The sequence below is a fragment of the Cygnus olor genome, chromosome 1 (genome assembly GCF_009769625.2).
Source record: "Cygnus olor isolate bCygOlo1 chromosome 1, bCygOlo1.pri.v2, whole genome shotgun sequence".
NCBI classification, from domain to species: Eukaryota; Metazoa; Chordata; class Aves; order Anseriformes; family Anatidae; genus Cygnus; species Cygnus olor.
Window position 1 is genome coordinate 42,943,483 of NC_049169.1, and position 18,481 is coordinate 42,961,963.

Below are 18,481 nucleotides of genomic sequence, written 5' to 3' on the forward strand. Positions count from 1 at the left end.
GGAGCTGTCACTGCCCTCCCCCGAGGGGAACCCGCACGGTGGTTTTTTTTCAGAGCTTTCCTTCCTGCAGAAAACGAGCTGCGGGAACGGGAGCGGGGGGCAGGGGAGAGAGGGGGGTGAGTAATTGAGCCATGTGCTCGCCGGGCCGCCCCTTCGGTAGCAGGAACTAGCAACTTTTCCCAGTCTCAAGGCTGCTAAAAATCCCCCTCGCGTCCCTTTGATCTCTCCTGGGAGTCCCAGAGTGCCAGCAGAGGCCAATGCCTTCTTCAGCTGTCTTCCATACAAATCCCTCTGGCAGGTACTAATGTGTTTACTTAGGTGTGCGCCGTTCCCAGCGCTGGGGGGAACCAAACGTTTCGCACCCGGCTGCAAGCGCCCGTCCACACGAGCCCAACTGGGAAACCGCTTTGCGGGGAGCCCCGAGGGGTCCCCGCCGCCCCCGGCCCCAGCGCTGCGGTCCCCGCAAGGTCAGGGCACAAAAATCGCCCCCGCAGCGCCGAGCCCCGGCCATGCGGGCCCCCGGTGCGCCCCAACCCCCCGGCACCGTGCCCGTGCTCCAGGTCGGATGCTCCGGTTTCGGCTCGGTTTGTTTCGGTAGCAACTCTGTGGGTGTGAAAAAGGAGATTGGAAGCGCTGCAAACGGGCCGAATCCATGCAGAAACGGGAGCAGCGCGGCAGCGGGGAGGAAAACCCTCTGAAGAGCTCCTGGGCACCATTTCCTCCCCGCCGGTGCCCGGTTGCTCCTCTTGAGCTCCGGGTCTTGAGGCTCCCGTCTCCTGAAATGCAGCGCTGTCACACACCCGCACCCCATACACACACCCCGCGACCAGCAGCCTCGTAGCTGCTGTTTTCTCTCCCCTGTCTTCAGTTCCGCTCGCCTACCGCACTTTTGCAAATTTGTTTTGAGATCACTTTACCAGAGGAGCTGGGGGCTCTTCAGGGACACTAATTGCGGATTTTTTTTTTCCCCTGAGTGACAGGCTGCTCCATCCTTTCTTCTCCTTCTCTCCCCCACCCCCAGATACTCAAGGAAAAGGAAACAAATTTTCCTAGGTCCTCAAGGACTTTTGGGAAAAGGCACGTTTCTTCCTAGCCCCAACCCCGCGGGATTAAGCGTTAAGCTACAAGCTAAAGCCCTGCCCGCAAGGACAGCAGGAGCTCGGCGGCTGGCATTGTGATCCACGGGGCAAGCCTGGAGAGAAAGCCCTGAAAGGTGATCGGAACTCTGCAACCGGCACGGTAAAGAGCAAGTTTATTTGTGCACAAAGCATAAATCTGTAAACAGGTCTATTTTAGCCGGCGCAAACGTGGTAAATCAAAGTGTGTGTGTGCGTGTGGCACAGCCCAGTGAAGAGTTCAAGTTACCGCCGAGCAGAGCCCTCCTGACTGGCGGCTTCTTGGGAAAACAATAGGGCACCGCCGTGTTTCAGATGTGGCCCAGCTCGGCATCAACCTGCACCTCGGAGCGGCAGAAGCCTGACATTCTGAGCTTTCCCCTTTCTGTAACTTTACTCCTTTTATCAACTTTCTGCTTTTCCTACAGTATTCATTTCAAAGGGGGCTCCCCCCGTTTATGGCCCCAAATAAACCAAAGCAGCGCAGATGTAGCTTTCCCAACCCTTCAGATAATCAGGCATCCTTTCCGCCGAAGCAGGGTGCGCAGCCGCTTGCATTTTCCTTCAGGCTGCCCGGGCAGATGCGAGGGCTCCTCGGCGCCGTGCTCCCCTCTGGGGAAGTGTCCCCAATGGCAGTGTTCACCGCAAGGCTCCTTGAGCTGAATTTCCCAGGGCTGGAAATGCCCCGCATCGCCTCCTCCCAGTCCCAGACGCCTTTCCCTGGGCGCACACACCGGGCGTTTGAACCGCTGCTGGGTCACGCTCCCTCTCCGTCTGAGTTAACCCAGGGCGCAGGATTTTATTCCCAGGTAGGGAAAGTTTCCTTTGCCCTCTCGTAGTGTTTTCCTCAGCTACAAAAGCCACCTGGATGAAACCAAAGGATTCCTGCGCGTTAGCAAATGCCTGTTAAATGGCTTCATTACCACTCTAATGACCCTTGCACAGCTCCACTCGGCTACTGCTGCGGCTGGGTCTCTGCAAAGCTTTTGTCCCTGACTTGTGTAAAGTTACTTAGGGATTGCGGGGTTAGAAATTTTACACTTCCAGGAGGGGTTTGTTGCGCTGGCAGCTGGGACGCATCTGTAACGGTACAAGATTGCCTGAAAGCAGAAAATTAGCAAGCTCAGGGCGCTGCTCGACTGTTGTGTCTCTTGCAGCACCGGGTCACACGAGTAGGAGAAGGAATGGGAAGGGGATTTGTCTCGGAGCAAACGCGTACATTTTCCTTTGTGAGTACTTTTTCGTGTGACCCGATCCCAGAGCACCCAAATCTGTGTCCCCCCCGCCTCGCCTCACGCAGCCGTGCATTTTTGTCCCCCTTGGTGAACTTAAACAGTCGGTGACACTACTTCAACCACAGGACAAAGCAGCCGAGGGCCAAAGAGAGGAGCAAACCCTTTCGGCCTAGTACAGGGCTGCGGGGAGCGTTTTCCCCTTTCCACCCCCAAATCGCAGGCCCCCAAGGCTTGGCCAAAACGTCTCCAACAGCTTCGCTTTTTCCCCAGAAGCGGCCGGCCCAGCCGCCGGCCAGAGGCGCGGTGCGGAGCGAATTTGTCCCCTGGGGGCTGGAGGGGGCTTGCCCAGCCAGCCGCGGCAGGGGATGCGGGGGGATATGCTAATGCCGGCCGGCCGCCGCGGACCAGCCCCCCGGAACGTGGAGATATAAGGGCCCCCCGCATCGGGGAAAGGACACTTCGGCTCAGGTCGCTAATTAGGCAGGAAACCTCCCCGGCCAGCTCGCTTGCCCGAGCTCGGTGGCTGCCGCCCCGCACCGCCGCCCGGGCTGCAGGGATGGAGGTGATGGACAGCTGCCAGTTCTCCCCGTCCGAGCTCTTCTACGACAGCTCCTGCCTTTCCTCCCCGGAGGGCGAGTTCCCCGAGGATTTCGAGCCCAGGGATCTGCCTCCCTTCGGCGCCCACCAGCCCGCCGAGCCCGCCTGCTCCGAGGAAGAGGAGCACGTCCGAGCCCCCAGCGGCCACCACCAGGCCGGCCACTGCCTGATGTGGGCTTGCAAAGCCTGCAAGAGAAAGTCCACCACGATGGACCGGCGGAAGGCGGCCACCATGAGGGAGAGGAGGAGGCTGAAGAAAGTGAACCAGGCGTTTGAGACCCTGAAGAGGTGCACCACGGCCAACCCCAACCAAAGACTCCCCAAAGTGGAGATCCTGAGGAACGCCATCAGATACATCGAGAGCCTCCAGGAGCTCTTGAGGGAGCAGGTAGAAAACTACTATCACCTGCCGGGACAGAGCTGCTCCGAGCCGACCAGCCCCACCTCCAGCTGCTCCGACGGCATGGTAAGAGAGGGGCAGGAGCTTGGGGCCGCAGGCAGGGCCCCCTCGGCAGCAGGACGTCAGGAAAAGGTGGCCGCTTTGGGTTAAAACAGGCCCTTTTCTCGGAGATAGCGCCGAGCGTGCCCGGGGACCGTCGGGGCAGGCAGGGGGCCACCGCCCCGCCAGCTCCCCATGCCCCCGGGGATGTCCCTTGTGTCCCCCCTCCCCGCTCAGTGCAGCCGGGGGGGGGCCGTGCATGGGGTTTGGGGACGGGGGGCGGCCGGGGGGGGAGCGGCGGGGCCGGCACTCGCCCCTCGCTGTCTTGCAGGCTGACTGCGGCAGCCCGGTGTGGCCGGCGAGAGGCAGCAGCTTCGAGGCCGGTTACTGCTCCGAGATGCCCCACGGTAAGGCCGGCAGCGGCGGGCGGGGGGACAGGGAGGGACCGGGGGCCCGTCGAGACCGGGTGGCGGTGCGGGGGGCTGCGGTAATGCGCCCCTGCCTCGCCCCGGCCGCAGGGTACGGCGCGGAGCCGAGCAGCGCCCTGTCCAGCCTGGATTGCCTCTCCAGCATCGTGGACCGCCTCTCCCCGGGGGGGGAGCCCCTCCGACACCCCGGCTCCCTCTCGCCGGGAGCCAGCATCGACTCGGGGCCCGGGACGCCCGGGACGCCACCGCCCCGACGGACCTACCAGGCGCTATGAGGGACGCCAGCGCTACCCTGCAAACCTCGCTGCAAATAAAGCGTGCTACAACACGGCCGGCTCGCCTGGTGCTTCTTTGAACGCATCCCCCGGCGTTACGGGGGGCGGCGGGGGGCCCGCAGCCTGCGCGGGGACGGGGCCGCATCCTGCCGGGCTGCGGGGGCTGTGCGGGGCGGCCCAAATCTGCCCCCGCTCCCCTCCGGCTGCGGGCACTTTCCTTTGTCTCCTGTGGTAGTGAAAATAACATTTCCTAGTTATCATCTTTATTAATATTATCATTACTACTACTACTACTACCACCTCTACTACTACTACTACTACTACTACTACTACTACTATTACTATTTCTTGCAAAGCCCTCGTTTCTTTCCATGGACACAAAGACCAAATAAGTACGTCAGGATTTGGCCCTAATATTGCCTGGTCACTCACCTCTGTAAAAGAACTGCACGATCCAGGTCTGATACCCTGTAGGGGAATTTTGATCCCAGTCACTCTTGGTGCTCTCGCAGAGACAAATTTAGTAGATTTGGTAAGAACAAACCACAACTATCCCTTTCGCAATCCACAAGGTACATTTCACAATATTCAGAAAGCGATGTAGAAGTATTTGCTCCTAATGCCTCTTGGTCTCACTATGCAGGATGAAAATTCATGACTTAGTATTTGTAGTTGTGTGGATCTAGAAACAACCAGGTCAAGTCTTTGTGAGTTTCAGGGTTAACAAATACTTCCTTCCAGGCACTATATCTAACTATTTCTACCATGAAAAATTTCCAAACATTTACACATTTTACAGCTGTAATCCAAAACTTTTCTAACTCCCACAAAACAGGCAGGGATGGGAGGGAGAAATGGGATCCTTCAGTGCATCCAGAAATGTCTTCTCCGATAAATACTCCAAGTGGGAAGGGACGTACACTTGCGTGTTTGCCATTTGTGTTTATGCTGCTATCAATGGGTGGCCAAGGGGCCTGGAAGCAGTAATTCACCTCTGATAAACCTTCCACTTGAAGCCAGCGCAGCTCAGCCACGTCACCAAGAGTTGCCACCCGCCTGCTCTTTGGCAGCGGCTGCGAAATACGGGCGAGGGGAGCGCAGCTTGGGACGGCCCTGTCCTCACAGCACACCCCTGGCAGACTGCAGGAGGCGAGGCGGCACCTGCCTGCCCCACTGAAGTGGCTGGGCTGCTGGCCAGGACCCCTCTAGCACAGCTCCCCCCAGAAAGGCTTTTTGCTTGTGCTATGTCACCTCGAGGTAGGTGTTTCCTTTCCTGCAGCGTAATTCAGGAAGAGCTCTTTCCAGAATAGGCTTCCGGCCTGTGTGGGTAGGTCCCAAATAATCATCAAGCCCGAGAAAGTGGTTTGAAAGCCCTGGACTTAGGCTATGCAGAGGCACAAACAAGGCGTTAGCACACTCTGGTCATCAGGAGCACACAAGTGCCCAACTCACGTGCAGTCTTTCTTGGTTATGGGTGGTAACATCCTCAGCCCTCTGTTCATAGAAATCCCTACACAAGACCTTGAGTGTCACAGGTTTTATTCACTACCTCTCACAATTGCTGCACTGGTGCAGTGCTTGCTCCTCTCAAGCAAAATACTGTCTCAGGGACTCCACTTATGGCTGGGACACAGTGCAGAGCATTTTAAATGACGGTTTAAAATGAGCCAAGTGGGGAACTTTCTTGCATTTCATTCTGCGTAGTGCTGACCTTGGCAAGCAATCTCCTGTGAAGCATGCAGAGCAACACCAGCAAATCACATGTTGGTAATGTACACCTCTCTTTGGCTGGCAGACATTTTGAGAGTTGCAAAAAGGTCAATACTTCTGAGAACTGGCTTTTCAGAGAGTGAGCAGAAGTATCCAGCCTGTGGGATGTTTGTCCATAGCCTCCCCAGCCCCGCCAGACTCGATTACAATCTCAGACATTGTTAAACACAGCAAGAAGATCGACTCTTGGTTATAGTACATCTATAAACAAAGCTCCTACGAACCTAACCATGCGATAATCCTCAGGAGTGGAAGTTAGCACTGTGAAAACATCTTCGGCCTGTGGATTGGGAAAAACAAGGTGTAAAAGGCTGCTGTCTTGGGAGATAGGCTGTTGTGGTCAAATTTTGCATAGTCAATAATAATGGCAAGTGCAACTGGAAAGAAAGATTAATGTTCTATGTGAATCATGCTCACTTAAGGATGGAAGGCTGTCCCCACAAATACTTAAGAAGATGATGGTCTAGAGAACCTGAGCTCCATCTCTCCCAGCTCCTGCTGCCAGCTGAGTGTTGCAGCCTCGGGGAAGGCATGCAGAGACCTCACCCACAGGCAGGCAGGTGGAGTGATGCCTCATGGCCTCAGGTTAATGTAACACAGAAGTTGGAAGTTTTCTGACTGTTACTCACTGCAATAAAAGGCATAATTCTGTGCATTTTTAAAAATAAAATTCATGTTATATTTGAATTTTAACTCTGAAAGTCATGCTTTCTTGGATTATATTCTGACTGAAGGAGGCAGCTGGGCTTATTTTGGTGATGAGTTTCTTGTATCTTTCACTAAGAAACCAAGCAGAGATCTTCAGAGAAATACTTATTTTAAACTCAGATCAAAATGCCTGCTGTACACTACAAAGCTACTACAGGAACCTAGCAAAAATCTCCTAAATATAACATCAGGAAAATTTCTGCCCAAGGGAGTAAGAGATGTAAGGAGCACTGAGTGAATCCCCATGTGTGTGAATCCACTTCATGTGAAGATCTCCTTATATGAAGTTACAGATATCCAAAAAAAAAAAACTGTCATGGATTACTTTTCTAACATCAAAAAAGATGCAAAACTGAACTTTAGGCTTAATCCTAGGAAACCCTGCCTTGCAGGGCCTGTGTATTCAGGCCCTCCTCTCTCTCTTTAGTATGCTTGCAAGTTTCTGGAAGATTTTTGTTGTTGTTGTTATTGTTTTTTGTTTGTTTGTTTGTTTGTTTGTTTTGTTTTGTTTTCTGTGTGATGTCCATGTGTTACTGGTGTGTAGATGGCTGATAATCTGTCTGTGCTTTTTATACCTTATGTGTTATGAGTATGTTTGTGAATCACTGGGTGTTAGAAGTGCTAGTGCATGCCGCCCAGAATTTCTAGCTGCTGTTTGTGTAGCTGTGTGCCAATTTCTGGAAATCTTTTCTACCTGATATATATATTTGTTTTTCTAGGAATGCTTTCCCATCTGAAGTGTGTGTCTGTGTATTTATGAGAATCCATTCTGTGCATTCGTGTGTTCTGTAATGAGCTCTTGCAGAGCTTCCTATAGCAAAGGTTGAAAAACAAGTGTCATCATGATGTTTTTAGTCACTTGCATCTTTTTAAAATGTAGATCATGTGAGTTTATGCATTTCATGCTTGTCTCCAAGTAGGAAAAATCCTGTTTGCTCTATGCTTGCATTTCTGAAGGAAAAGATCAAATCTTCTCCTTCTGTGATGAGGCTTGAAAGTGATAAACTTTTAGTAATTAAGGATGAGAATGAAAGGATCTTAATTTATAATGTTTGTTAAAATGCATATTTTTATGGAACTGCATATTTTCCAGGAATACCCTGAACTCACATCAGCAGGCAACTCTCCTCTCCCCACCCCAGGCCTGCTCCCTCCCCTTCTCCTCCTCTGCAGAGCCCCTGGCTCGCTCATCACTTCTCCTTACTCCTTTCAGCTGGACCTTGGTGTGCCCCAGGAGGACCTGCAGCTGGCCAGCTGATGACTGCTGACCTTTGGCAGGCTCTGTTTGGGGTATCAGCCTTACAGCTGGCCACAACTGCCTTCCTGGCAACCAGAGCCCTAATGAGCATGGCCAGATGGAGCCTGGGCTGGGATCCTGCTGGCTAATTGCACCCTGTGTGAGGAATGGAGGAGCTCACCCCCAGCCGTGGAGGGGTCGAGCAGTGCATCCGGGCACGTGCTAGGCTCCTCCTGCAGCCAACTGGATGAGTGAAAAAATGGACAAGTAAAAAAGGGACTGCAGAGCTGTTTTTCTTGTGATCTATTTGAGTTTTACCTTGGGTATTAGTTTAGGCTTCAGTAGTGGCCTTCTTCTCCCTCCCTCACTTCACGTTCTTCTCACCATTCAGTCCAGGAGAGATCCATCTACCAGACCAGGATAGGACTGCAGGAATTATTTCCCTTCCCAGATACAGCGTGATATATTTTCTCTTCAGTCAGCTGGTGTCCCACTTTCCTTCCTCCAGGAGCTTACACATCCCAAATGCTCATGGACCTCATGCCAAACCCACTATACCAAAGAGTCCAGCTACTTTCTGAAAGGTCTTTTGCTTTCTGCTCCCCAGACCAGCTGACAGGGACCATCTAGTGCTGGAGGCTGGCTGTGTTTTGAGCATTAGTAACATTTATGGACTGCCTGGCAATCTGCTGGAAGATGTTAGTGGCTATGATGCCAAAGGCATTGCTGAGCTATGCTTGAAGAAGGTGATAGCGGGCATGATATATGAGGGTCAGCAAGCCCAGTGAGAGATCACAAAGGTAGCTCAATGTCTGCATTAAACCAAGTGCATTTGAGTCTTATACTCTCTTATACTCTCTGATAGGCCTTCAAAACTGGAGTAGCAGCAGAGAATAAATGTGTGGTTTTTCTCTTTATTTCTCTGACCTTCCTCTATTAGTGTAAGCTTTTTAGCTGATATTATTTTCTGCTTTAAAAATCCATACAAAATGTATGCTGAGCAAAAGATAAAAACAAAAAAGAAACACTAAAAGCTTGAGCTCTGATTTTTATTTTTTTTTATAGTGCCAAATCCTACTGCTTGCACTGGGACTCAGCCACCTAGCAGAGACTCCAGTACCCAGCAAAAGCTCAAGCTAGTGTGCCTGTCATACATTATAGGGAGACAAAATGTGGATTTAATCAAGTCTGAATTCAGCCTATTGCCTTTAATTGTTTGATTTCACACAATTTATTAAATTAATAAATGAATAACTCTGTAATTAATGGTAAGCAAACAATGATTATAGCTTCAATTACACCTGGGTATGGCTCAGTGCAAAGACCTCATTAACAAACGCACCACTGCTCCAGCAAGAAAACCTGCTCTGCTCCCCTCATTTTCACCTTTTAACTAACCATATATGCCAGCTGTGGTCATGTATTGTTTTCGTTTGTTTGTTTGTTTTAGCATGGAAAAATATTGTATGTTTGTTTTCCTTTCCACTTCATAATGTTTTGAGGAAATAGACAAACAGTATTCTGAATTTCAGAAGTATTTCTTTCTACAACTGCTCTTTTGGAGCATCTTCCAGTTGAGTTTATAGTGCAATTCTGAATCTTGTTGTCCGAGTATGTTGAAAAGCAGAGGGGGAAATGTCTCCGCTGGACATGATGAAGGTATGTACAAAGTATATATCTGAAATCCCTTCCCCAAATGTAAGGCTTATGTAAAGAGTTGTGGCAAATATAGACAGCAGCGACCATTGCAAAAATTCTTAGATTTAGCTGTTATTTCATTGAAAAAGTAGCTTTAAAAACATCACAGGCCTATAGAGGTGACTGGAGTGGAGCCAGTTGGTCACCTGGGAGGTGGGTGCCTCTGCTCTGGTCCTCACTCACCTGATTCTCTCTTCTTTGGATAATATTGACTTGCTGTTAGGAGCAGACCACCAGGCTCCCTTCTCTCCTGTGTATGCCTCTCAAAGGTTGTCTTTCTGATCATATGACTCCTACATTTCATTAAAGTTGTGTCTTAAGCAGCTAGGGTCCTTCTTTTCAGGCAAGTGTAATGCTGTGAGTTCCCCTAAGTGCAAGTGAATGGCTTATCTGCAAAGCTTCTGCAAATGGGTGAGGACCATCCTCTCGGGCACCTGCAGGAGTGAGCAGTATCTAAGGAGTAAGATGAGTTCATAATCCATGTATTAAAACATAGTGTTTTGGGGGGCTTCATCCTGAACTTTAAGCATTAAATCTTGTTTCCTTGCAAAACACTAAGAGCCTGTCTACCTGGTCACAGCAGAAGGCAGGAGCTTGCCCCTGTCATAGGAGTAGCCAAGGAAGACACAGCCTGTGGCTGGGATGATGCCTCATGCGCTGGGAAAGGAGGCACCTCGGTCGTCTGAAGCTTTTTGACTGCTGGAAATGTAGGTGGCTTAACACCCAGTGACTGTCTCATAACTTGGGAATTCCCTTTGGAAGATGCACCTGGTGACAAGAAAAAGGGCTCCTGCAGAAGCCAGAAAGGTAAGCACTGAAAACTGGGAGGGCTGTTGTTGGATACATGGATGCTCATAGGGAGTAGAGGACTTGTGACTCCAGGCAACTGGGAAAAAGTTTAACAACTCTAAAATCCCCCATGCCGAGCATGAAGTAGAGGAGAAACCAAGTAAACAAGGGCAAAGACAGCTGTATCCTACTGGTGTCTGAAATGCACATTTTTCACAGGGTACAAATTTCTCACATGTTTATCGCCCGGGTGAAATCCAAAAATGACTGAACTCTGAAATACGAAACTTATTATTTCTGAAATTCCTAATAAGTAGGGCAGCAAAAGCTTGTTTTAGGAAACTGCTCATGAAGTGGATCTTCTCCAGCAGAAGTGGTCTGCTCTGGGGGCTCTCCTGGCCACATCTGCTTGTCACAGCCCGTGTCCCCACCTCTCATAGGGCTTATCTCACCTGCCAGACAGAAGGATCAGCTGCACACCTTTACTGTCACCTCCCTACACCAAGCCTCCTCCTCCCGTACTCCCACAGGACGCCTGTTCTATGTCCCCACTTTCTAAGTCCCCCCCGCAAGTGTTGCTCCCACTTGCTGCTGGTGTGTTCCCAGCCCAAATTTCGGCACCGCTCCTGCCAAAATTCAGAGTGGGGAACATGCCGAATCCCTCGCCAGCTGCAGCAATGCCTGCAGCAACTCTGGCTCTTGGCGACGGTGGTGGCCACAGCCTTGCAGCCCACCTGCACAGTCCCTCTTTTCCCAGGCAGTGGTTTTGAAAGCCCAAAGGCAGAACCAGCTTCTGTGGGAGCACTTCTGCAGCAAAACAGAAAGAGCTGGGTGTTGTGGGGAAGAGAAAATTCCAGAAGAAAAAAATCTCTGCACTCTCTCTTGCTTAACATTCATCCTAAAGGTACAGATGTCTATTCTGCAGTTTACAGCACTGGCTTTTAGTGGCTAAACTGCATGTGTAGAAGTGGCTAAATTCCACATTTACAGTGGAAGATAAGAACTGTGAGAAAAATATGTATTTTGCTGTACAGTGTTGCTTTAATGCATTATTTCACCAATAACATACATCCTTACATTTGCATTTATAAAATAAATAGTGCTATTGTTATTACTGCTCTTTATTCTCAAATTTTTCAATCTATAAAATGTCTTCATTGTTCATAAATGATGAACTCAGTTACATGAAAAAGATCGAATGCTATTTTGGTTTCATATGTATGGAAACAAATCTTTATCTTCATGTATATCCCCTTTTAATCAGAAATAGTGCATTATAAAGCACAGATAGGCAGTGAAGTTTATTCCTGACGTAACTCTACTGAAACCCCTGGAGTTTCACCAGGAACAGATTCAGGCCAGAAGGCCTAGAATATAGTTACAATATATTCATTTTCTCATGCCTCAGAAATGGACTGTTTATGTGCCAAGCTGTAAAGTGATATCCATGATGACTGAAGCCCGAACAACATTAAAATATCCAGATCCCCCGCTCCAAATCCTCTGGTATCCGAAACTGTTCCTTTCTTTTCAAAAGGAGGGGGTCCGGCTGCCGAGGGCAAGCGAGGGCAGAGCACGGCCCGGCCATGGGCAGCGCTGGTTGGCGCGGCCTGCTGGCGCCTGCCACCCGTCTTGGTGGGCTCGGCCTCCCCGCTCTGCTGCCCCTCACACAGCCACCCCAAAACCTGGCCTGAGCGTCTGAATCTTGCTTGAAATTACAAGTGCTGTGGAAAATTGCTTTTTACTGTGATTGCAGTAGTTCACACAGCTTGCTAGTGCACTTGAGAGCCAGGGCCTGCTCTCAGCTCACACGTGATGGAATACCAGGTACAGTCATGTTTGCTGTTTTATTTGGCTGGGCTTTCCACAAGTACGAGCTTGAAGCTGCACTCACAATAACTGCAGTAATTTTTGAACAGTCTTCAATGTCAGGCAGCCCCTACTGAATACCAGCAAATTAAAGGAATTCATGAAAAACTCTTGTTTTGGAGACTAGTTTTTTTGTTTGTTTTTTGTTTTTTAAAACTTCATCCCTCTGTGTAGGTAAGAATGGAGAGAATGTTTTGCTGAACATAAGATAAAACCACTCACTTTTTAAAAAGAAATTTTAGAACCATTAAAAAGAAATCAGTGTATGAGATCTTAAAGGGAGATGTAGACAAGCCTGGTTTTCTACGTCCTTTTGAAACAATGAACCTGGAGTCCTGCATTCAGCCCCCTTATGGGCAGGGATGCCACCCACTAGCTCAGGCTGACCAAGACATTGTCCAGCCTGGCCTTGAACACCTCCAGGGATGGGGCATCCACAACTTCTCTGGGCAACCTTTTTCAGTGACTCACCACACTCTAAAGGAAGAATTTCCTCTTAACGTCTACTCTAAATCTCCCCTCTTTCAGTTTAATATCATTCCCTCTTGTCCTGTTATTATCTGCCTGAGCAAAAAGTTGCTCTCCATCTTTTTTATAAGCCCCCTTTAAGCTGCAACGAGGTCTCCCCAGAACCTTCTCTTCTCCAAGCTGAACATCCCCAGCTCTCTCAACCTTTCTTCATAGAGGAGGTGCTCCAGCCCTCCGACTGCCTTTTTGGCCCTCCTTTGGACCTGCTTTAACAGAGCCACATCCTTCTTGTGCTGGGGCCTCCAGACTTGGATGCAGCACTCCAATTATGACCTCACAAGGGCAGAGCAGAGGGGCACAATCTCCTCCTTCACCCTGCTGGCCACTCCTCTGTTGATGCAGCCCAGGACACAGTTGGCCTTCTGGGCTGCAGGTGTACACTGCTGGCTCATGTCGAGCTTTTTCTCCACCAGAAACCCCAAGTCCTTCTCTACAGGGGATGCTCTCAATGAGTTCTTCTCTCAGTCTGTGCTCGTGTCTGTGATTGCCCCAACTCTGATACAACACCTTGCGCTTAGACTTGTGGAACCTTAGTAGGTTCACATGGGCCCACTTTTTTAGCTTGTCCAGGTCCCTTTGGATGGCATCCCTTCCTTCTGTTTTGTCGACTGCACCACTCAGCTTGGTGTCATTGGGAAACTTGCTGAGGGTGCACTCGATACCATTGTCAATGTTATTGATAAAAATATGCATGGGCATATTTTATATATGCAAGTTTTATCAAGTTCAAGGCTTAAAAACAGAGGAGAGGAGGTCCTTCTTTATGGCTATAGTGATTTGGAGGAGGAAGAAAAGCAGTATATAGGTATTGCCAGATTGTTCATATAAACTGACATACGACAATTCTGGTGGAGATTAGTCACCCTATGCTTGACTGATTCTTCAATGCCCAATTCATTATTATGATAAATAATCCTGGCATGTAGGGAGTCAATAACCATAGCACCTCTGGGAAAACCTTCCCACAGCAACAGCATTATGATACTGCTGTGGGCAATCATCTTGGAAAGCTCAGGAGCTCCATCGAAGGAGCCAGGGGCTCATGGCAGGCAGTACTAAGCTAGGAGATGTTCTGTATGTTTTAGGCACATGAAGGGCTCCATTTGGTTTGTATCTTGAAGGTTGCTTGGCCTAAGGCTGTGGGCAACACCTACAGCTCTTTACCTAATTCCAGAAGGAAATGTGCCTGGTGAATATTTTGTGTTTTATGAATGCTTTTTAGGCTCCTGTTTCATGCTTCCTTGAGAAAAAAAGAGAAAAGCAATCTACAACCCAGTTGAAAGCACGAGTTGCGTGGGAGCTCCTGGCACAGCAAGAATTAGAGCAGCAGATGGGTGCTGTTTCAACCTTAAACAACCCTGGGGCTGGCCCAACCCCTGGTCACACACAGTTGGAAGCTGCTGAGCATCTGCATGCCACACAGGCTTCCCCACTGCCGTGCTGTCGGTGGGTGCTTACCATTATGCTACTCACCTGTCACTGGGGAGTATTTGGAAATGATAAATCTATTCTGGGCCCAGCAGCAGCTCTAATCATGGCAAACATCTTTTTAACCTGAATAAAAAAAAAAAAATAGAAGTTCAGGAATAGGCCTAATTTGGTCAAGAGTTCTGAAGTTTAAGGGACAGATTTTCTGAAGAATGTAAGATTATTTGAAAAATCCTATTTTTCAAAATGTTGCAGCACAGAATTTTAAATATGTGACTTTTATTTTTTATTTTTTTTAATCAACCTTGTTATTTAAAGCCTTGAAATCTATAGGACTGGCACATTTTTCAAAATCCTGCAGCAGGCGAATGTTCCAACCCTCCAGTGGGATTATGTGCTCAAATATATTTGAGAATCAGACTCTAGATCCACAGTGGGGATTTACAGATCCCCAGTGCCAAGTGTGTTGCATAACTTTACAGAACATTGTAAATAAGGGAAATTCAGAGTATACAGAGAGGCTCCTGGGTTCCCCATGTAGTGTCTGGGTACACATTATGCAAAGCAGGACTCTGCCTAAATACAAGAATATGATGAAGCACTTGTTTTGACTTAAATGTCTTAATCTGGTTGGAAAACAACATCTTCCCCCAGTCAAGATTTGTATTTCTTTCGTCTCCCTGAGCCCTTCATTTTATGGTCTAAGTAGGACTCAATACTTCATGTAACCAGCAAAAGGGGTGTGTGTGAAGTTTCTCCCCTTTTTTTAAGCAGGTTACCACTTAACAGCTCTCACTCATGGTGCAGAAGACAAGTCATGGCCCTTTTCTGCCTGTATCAGATGTAGTGCCTTGATTAGGAGAGGAAAGGGTGTCAACAGCAGTGACAGGGAGATCTCAAACCAGCACTGCTGCCTGCCCAGTGACTTTGGCCTCCTTGCTTTGTAGAGGAGGTCTCCTTGCCAGACCTGATTCCCCTGAGGCAAGCTGGAGCTCTAGGATGACCGTGGCAAGGCTCCTGATAAATATCAAGATATCCTGATAAATATCAAGAATACATACTGGAATGGCAACGCATGACAACTTATTCTCTGCCTTTGCCTAGTATTGGAGGAGGTGTCTTTCCAACGGTGACCAGTGGTGTTTGTTTATTACATGCAGTATCTGCTGCAGCAACCCAGACCACTGAATGAGAAATGCAGAAAGAAAAATCTGTTTTACCTCCACGTATTTGTAGCATCTGCTGTTGAATCAAATGGTGGCTATGTGAGAAGCAGATCAATGAACTTAGGGTAAAGTGGCATCAGTGGTTGGCTCAGGTACACACACTGGAGCATGTTGTGTTATGTCTGCTACACCACTGGGAGAATGCAGCTGCAGTGCTGCTGGGGCTTGCTGTAAGGACTGGGGTGCGCCCTGTGATCCCGCAGCAGAACACAGCATGCATCAGTCTTTTTCCAGTGTTCAAGCTACTTTGAACACCCTCTGGATAAATGTGTGTGGGCAGCTGTTCACAGGGTATAGCTGAAGGGAACTGCAATGTCCAGGCAGAGCTTTTGTCCTCTCTGCACCACAGAGGGTATAATTTGGCATGATTCCCTATATGCCTGTATTTTCCTGGTGCCAGGTTTCTTTTTTTTTTTTTTTTTTTTTTTTCTTTATTTAGCCTGTATCCTTTAAAATCCTGTGATGCAATGATGAAGGGACTCAAAGCAATGGCAGTCACCCACATCAGATTCCTGGCATGCTCAAGGATGCTAACGCAGCGTGGTTCCTCTTGCAGTACACAGGATGCTTCAGATGCTTGTAACTGCCTACCCTGCTGCTACCTGCTTATCTCTCTCCTTGGAGGAAAAACTGTTTGAAAAGTGTGCGCTGCCTTAATAAATCCATCTTCCATTACTAATGCCTGACAAAAAGCCAGGCTGCTGTTCATACCTTTCAGAGGCTGTTGTGATGTGGAGTGGCAGCAAAATGCCCAGAACAATTTTCTGTCTGAGTCACTGAGGAAACAGTCTAATGAATGTGGATGATGTCCTCATGTGTTTTAACTGAGCCCTTCTTTCTGCTGTTCTCAGTCTTCTCAATTATGAATAATACCCATACACCAAATGGTGCCATCTCTCCAAATTATGGTTCCATTCACGGTCCTATTTTGAAATTTTGGACCTCATTGGGTGGAAACGTCCTTTAATCTCATTCTCACATTTTCCAGGACTTTGTTCTGCAAGCATTAGGAATTACACTGGAGTAAAGAAGGGCAGAACCAAGTTCATTACATGGATCCATTCTCACTAGGAAATGTCAGCATCTACAAATAACTTAACAGTCAACCCCCCAGATGACAGGAATATTTGAAAGAACAACCACCACCAACAAAAATCTCACCAACCCTGGCTGTTTAGATTATATATATATATATATATATAATATATATAAAAAATATAATATATATAATACATATATATTATAAATATATAAATATATATATTTATATATTTGTATATTTATATATAATATATATGTGATATATATATAATATATATATATATATATAATATATATAATACATATATATTATAAATATATAAATATATATATTTATATATTTATATATAATATATATGTGTTATATATATATATATATATAAAATCTAAACAGCCAGGGTTGGTGAGATTTTTGTCGGTGGTGGTTGTTCTTTCAAACATTCCTGTCATCTGGGGGGTTGACTGTTAAGTTATTTATATTTATTATTATATTTACATATTAATTATTATATTTATATATTATTTATTATATTTATTTATATTATATTTATATATACTACATATATACTATACTATACTATACTACATATATACTATACTATACTACTATATATATACTACAAAAAGGAAAACAGTTAATAATGGACACTTTTCAGGGAAATAAAGAAAGTCACATTTTTTTTTGAATGGTGAATTAAAGGGCATTTGCTGTCCAATCCCATCTCCAGATTGTTCTAACCATCTGGCTTGCTGCGGCCCATTGAACTGTAATTGACCAATTTAAGAATTCATATTTGCAATTTCAGTCATTGCCTTGGTAAATCTGTGGTCAGTTCTACCGATATTGTCATCCACAACTTGACTTTGCACCCAAACTTCCATAAATTGTCTTTTCCCATGCACCTTACATTTACTGATTTCATGCCAGGCTATTAAATAATCATCTTTGTAATAGATAGAGCAGTTGTCCGCAATAGAATTGCCTAAACAGTAGCTGTTTTAGCCAACCAACCTTTTCCTGGGCTGTGTAATAGTAGGACAGGGTAAATCACGCCACACTTTGCAAGCGACGCTGTCGCCCAAGGGGTAAAAGGGCCACACAAAGTGGCTATGAACATGGGCTGAAGTGGCCACTTGCTTCTTCTGGGGAGGTGGGTGATGTGGGGGCTTCTGTGGTTGGGATTCAAGGTCACCAGGGAGAGTGCAGCAACGCTGAGATGAGACAGTGTGCTGTCAGGAGACCAGGCTTCCAGGAGTGTCCTCGTGGAAACTGAGATACTGGTAAATGCTGGTACCCTCAGGGTTATCAGCAGCTGGATCGTTATTCTGAAAAATCTAATTTGGGGTCTTAGATTGTTCAAAGGAAGGATTTTCCTAGCTCCTGTAGGGATCTAGTCCTTGGATCTTGCCTCTACTTACAGACAGATTAATGTCTTAGAAAATCTGTAAGACCTCACTCAGTTCAATAAGATATCATGGTCAGCTTCTATTGGCATGCACTCCCTGGTGAAGCTCGCATTATACATCCAGGTGTGTGGTTGTGTATTTGGGCTATAGATGGCAATCATTTCTCCTATTTTTTGTGCTGATCATTGTAATGAAGATTTGGTCTGTGATTGTAGCTTTAAGAGATAATCAGTATCTAATAAATAAGAGCACTTCAAAAGTGCTAAAAAGCACAGTTAGTCATATGCTGGTTGCATAAGTGTAATTTTGTTACCTTTTTTAGAGTATCTTAAAATCTGTACATGAAGGGTTTCTGTGATAATTTGCTATTGTATCTGGTTTTATGCTGGTAAACTTTCAGCAGAATAACTTATGGTGCTATGTGCCATCTGCTGTGAGCTGTCATAAAATTAATTTATTCTGCCTAGCTATGGATACTGTCTTCTGTAGGAAGTTGGTTTCTGGAGTGCTTTCTTTTAGCGAGAGGCAGGTGGTGCTTCCACCATCCAGGTAGTGGATTTCAGATAGAGATGTCTTCAGAGGATTTCAGGATTTAGCTGCAACATACAACATTGGGTTGCCATTTTGTGAACAAATGGTTCTCCAGGCACAAACCCTGCTCACCTGTGGCTTTCTTAGAAACTTCACAAAC

The 18,481-nt window shown here is 47.4% G+C and overlaps 1 protein-coding gene across 1 annotated transcript; it reads left to right on the top strand.

The window, feature by feature from the left end:
• Window positions 1-1,501: 1,501 nt before the first annotated feature.
• On the top strand, window positions 1,502-4,102 carry MYF5 (myogenic factor 5). Its single transcript, XM_040548720.1, has 3 exons — window positions 1,502-3,413; window positions 3,718-3,793; window positions 3,905-4,102. Exons 1-3 carry the CDS (start codon window positions 2,907-2,909, stop codon window positions 4,087-4,089), a joined length of 768 nt encoding a protein of 255 aa, XP_040404654.1. The 5' UTR covers window positions 1,502-2,906; the 3' UTR covers window positions 4,090-4,102.
• Window positions 4,103-18,481: the final 14,379 nt, after the last annotated feature.